The 4,251-nt window shown below is 39.2% G+C and overlaps 1 protein-coding gene across 1 annotated transcript; it reads right to left on the bottom strand.

Annotated features, from left to right (window-relative positions):
• Positions 1–1,355: 1,355 nt before the first annotated feature.
• LOC110701919 lies at positions 1,356–2,471 on the bottom strand. Its single transcript, XM_021879870.1, has one exon. It carries the CDS (start codon positions 2,469–2,471, stop codon positions 1,356–1,358), a length of 1,116 nt encoding a protein of 371 aa, XP_021735562.1.
• Between the last annotated feature and the right edge of the window lie 1,780 nt (positions 2,472–4,251).

Raw genomic sequence — 4,251 nt, 5'->3', positions numbered from 1 at the left:
ACTTCATTGTGGACTAAAGGTTGGTTGAGCAAAAGATCATACCCCCTTGTTTCTTCATCTTCCCCAACTAAGCCTCTCGTTAGGATAGCTTGTAAAGGATCTCCTTCAATCAAATTCTCTTGGAACTCCTCTAAGTTCCTTTCCAAAGCATCGACTCTATGAACTTCATCAAACAATGGCTTTTTTAATGTTTGTGGGAATGAAAATGAAATTTTCTCATCTCCCACATTCAAGGTCAATCTTCCTTCATTCATATCAATCACCACTCCCACAGTGTTAAAAAATGGTCTTCCCAAGATTAGGGGCACCGTAGTATCTTCTTCCATTTCCATTACCATAAAATCACATGGCACAAATACTCTTCCAACTTGAACCAACACATCTTCAAGAATTCACAAAGGTAGCCTAACCGTGCGGTCAGCCAATTGTAAGGACATTCTTGTGGACTTCAAGTCTCCAACTTTGTAACTCTTAGCAATAGAATAGGGCATCAAGCTCACACTTGCCCCAAGATTCCAAGTCTCCAATCTTCACTGGTATTGCATAGCTATCGGGGTCACCAAGCTTTTGAGGAAGCTTGTTTTAAATGATTGCACTCACCTCCTTAGGAAGGGAGATGGTTGCACTCTCTTCAAGCCTAGTCTTGTTGGATAGAAGATCCTTCAAAAATTTTGCATATGTAGGCATTTGTGACATAGCATGAAGAAAAGGGATATTTACTTGAAGTCCTCTCATGACTTCAAGAAAATTTGAAAACTTTTCATTCAATTTCTTTTCAACAATCCTATGAGGGAATGGAATGGGAGGCTTGTATACTTTCATGGGGGGCTTTTATACCTTTTCCTCATCTCCCTCATTTTTCTTTTGTGGCTCCTTTCTCTCAACATCAACTATCTCATTTTCAAACTCACTCTCATTTCTCACCACAACTCCCTCATCTCTCTTTTGTGGCTCCTCTTCACTCATAACCGGCCCTTCATAACCTCTCCCCGATCTCAAAGTAATGGCCTTAGCTTGCTCCTCTGGGTTCACAAACGTTGAGCTTAGGAAGTGACCACTAGGATTGGAGGATGAACTTCCAACTTGTTGCGCAATTTCAGCCAATTGATTCTCAATTATCTTGTTGTGTGCTTGAAGTTGTTGGATGTTCGCTTGCATATCCGCATTGCTTCTTCCTTATTGTGTAATGAAGGTCTCAAGTGCGGCTTCAAGGCTAGATTTTTGAGGAGGTGGAGGGGCGGGTTGGTTATATTGTTTCCTTTGTTGGTTTTGGTCCCTTGGTTAGGGTGACAGTAAGGAGCTTGTTGGTTTTATGGATGGGATTGGTTGTATTGGTTTTGAGGGGGGCCTTGGTTTTATTGCTTCCAACCCGTGTTTTGTTGGGGTTTCCAACCTTGATTGTAGGGTTGAGAGTATTGATCATTTCTTTGACCAATAGTTGTCGCTTGCTCTTGGTTAGTTGAGTTGCAATAGGAGGACAAGTGATCATTTTCTCCACAAGTCTCACAAGACATGACTTGTTGTGAAGAAGATCTTGGAGATGTAAGGGTAGCTTGATCTAGCTTGTGAGCTAGAATGTCAAACTTTGATGCAATAAGGTCTATTGCACTAAGATCGTGGACTCCGCCTTTCTTTGCTTGAGGTTGCCTTCTATCACCTTCGTATGCATAGTGCTTTGCCACTTCTTCAATCACTTTGTATGAATCATCCACCGATAGCTTTTTAAGGCTACCACCGGCCCCGTTATCAAGGTTGGCCCTTGAAGTAGGAGTAAGACCATCATAAAAGCTTTTAACAATGATCCATGATGTGAAACCATGGTGTGGGCATTTTCTAGTGTAGTCCTTGAAACGCTCCCAAGCTTCACTTAACGTTTCATCAATCTCTTGGTTGAAATTGGTGATTTTCCTTCTTAGTTCGGCGGTCTTTTCGGGTGGACAATAATTTCCAAAGAAATCTCTAGTGACTTCATCCCATGTGGTCATCAATGATCCCTCTTCTACCGTTCTCAACCAATGCTTTGCTTTGTCACGGAGGGAGAATTGAAATATGTGCATACAGATGAACTCTTCCGTAATGTTGTTTTGCTTGATGGTTGTGCACAATTCGAGGAAGTTGTCCAAATGAGCAAAAGGACACTCATGAGAACTCCCACCAAATTGATCACTTTGTATCATACAGATGAGTTGAGGTGAAAGCTCAAAATTATTTGCATTCGTAGCAGGGAGACGTATGCCACTCCGAAGTGTGAAGACATTGGGGTAGTCATAATCTCGTAGCAATGGTGGAGGAGGATTGTTATCACCCATGTTATCTTCTTCGTTGGTTGCAAAGATTTCTTCCGGATCGGAATCTGAATATACAATAGAGAACTTGGGTGTGCCTTGCAAAAGCCTCCTCACGTTTCTCAAATTCCTTTTTAGCTCTGGATTAACGGGAATAAGCTGTGATTGCTTACTCTTCTGTGTCATGCAAGGTCAAACAAAGCTAAGAAAAACGTTAGCAATGACTATCACAAGTTGAAAACACAAATATACAAAAATAAATAAGAAAAATTATGATACAAATACACACACTTAGACTTATTCAACAATAATACATTCAATGTGACTTTGCCTCCCCGACAACGACGCCAAAATTTGATAGGCCGTCGTTGAGCCTACCAAAGATAAAGTCCTATCTTATTCTCACTAGCTAATAGCAAGGGTAAGAAAGGGTCGAACCCAAGAGAGGCATTGAATCAACCACTGAGATACTATCATTTAAAGAAGCTAAATGAAGTCGAAATTGGTTCGGTTTTTATGTAACATGTACTAGTTCAAATCAACTAACACTAAGGGGTGATCAACAATAATTAGAGAGTTCTAGGGCTCGAGATATACCACTCAATTTTGTCACAAATCACAAATAGCATGTAGCAAACAATGGTAAATTAAGGGGATAATATAGGGGAAGTCATCTAAGCACCCAACTACTCTCTCAAGCTAGAGGGATTACTTGAATCATGAATACAACCTATTCTCGTGGTTACAAAGCATAAAACAAGTGTTAAAGCATAATCACGATGACATAAACATTCCCTTGACTGAAAATTCCTATTATCATGGCATTTCAAGTCAATTAAGCATAAGGGAGCTAACTCAAGTTCATCTCTCGATCCTTTGTTAAGAAAGCTTAGGGTTCGTTTGGCATCGTTGTGGTTTTTTTTTTTTTTTTTTTTTTTTTTTTTTTTAGTTTTTTGTTTTTTATAACTATATAATATGTGTCACATAATGAATAAAAAATTATTAAAACTTAGTAAAATCATGATAATTTTGAAAACTGACAACTGAAAAGTGGAAACACCTTTTTCTTGTTTCTTGTTTCCTGTTTTTGGTTTTTAGTTTTCAAAAAAACAGGAAACTGAAAATAAAAAATGATGCCAAACAAGCCCTTAGATAATAGTTCTAGCAATGGCCATATACAAGAAATAAGCAATTAAACCACTTAAGCTCAACTAATTAACACCCAATAATTACCAAATTAACACACGCAACAAGAAATTAGTGACTACATTGAGGGTTTTACCCAAACCCTAGAAAATTAGACTACTCACAATCCATGGAGATTAAAGCAATTAAGGGTTTCAAGTAACTCATGAACAAGAATTAAATAAAGATTAAGCTAAATAACAATCTAAGCATATAAGAATTAAGCAAGAAAATTAACAATCAAAGCAATTAAAATGGAAGAGAAGAGTGAAAAAATATTACTAGAAGCTTGAACTTGAATAACAATGGTGGAACTTGTCTTCTACAATGATTGAGAATGAAATTTCCAAGCTAATGATTATAATCTAACTAATGATTTGAGAATATTTGTGTTTCTACAATTACAAACTAAGAGGAAGCACTAAAAACTTTGATGCCGTACAAATGAGCTCAAGGGGTTATTTATAAAGACCCCCAAATAAAAAAAGACGGAGAAAACAAGAGTCGGGCAAGGCTACAGGTCAGCACGTTTGAGGTTGGCACGGACGTGCAACCATACCTGCACGGACGTGCCTAGGTAGGCACGGGCGTGCACCTCCGAAACAAAAGAGGCAGAACCTATTGTCTTGGCCTGGGGATCCTGCACGGACGTGCCAAATGTGGCACAGACGTGTAGGCCTTGTTCTGTACAATCAGTTTTGAAACTAATTTGGGGGCTGAGCAAACTGCACGGACGTGCAGGATCAGGCACGGACGTGCAGGATATCCTGCACGGACGTGC

The sequence above is a fragment of the Chenopodium quinoa genome, unplaced genomic scaffold, assembly GCF_001683475.1.
Source record: "Chenopodium quinoa cultivar QQ74 unplaced genomic scaffold, ASM168347v1, whole genome shotgun sequence".
Classification (NCBI taxonomy): Eukaryota; Viridiplantae; Streptophyta; class Magnoliopsida; order Caryophyllales; family Amaranthaceae; genus Chenopodium; species Chenopodium quinoa.
The sequence above is the reverse complement of the archived record's forward strand: the minus strand, read 5'-3'. Positions and strand labels throughout refer to the sequence as shown.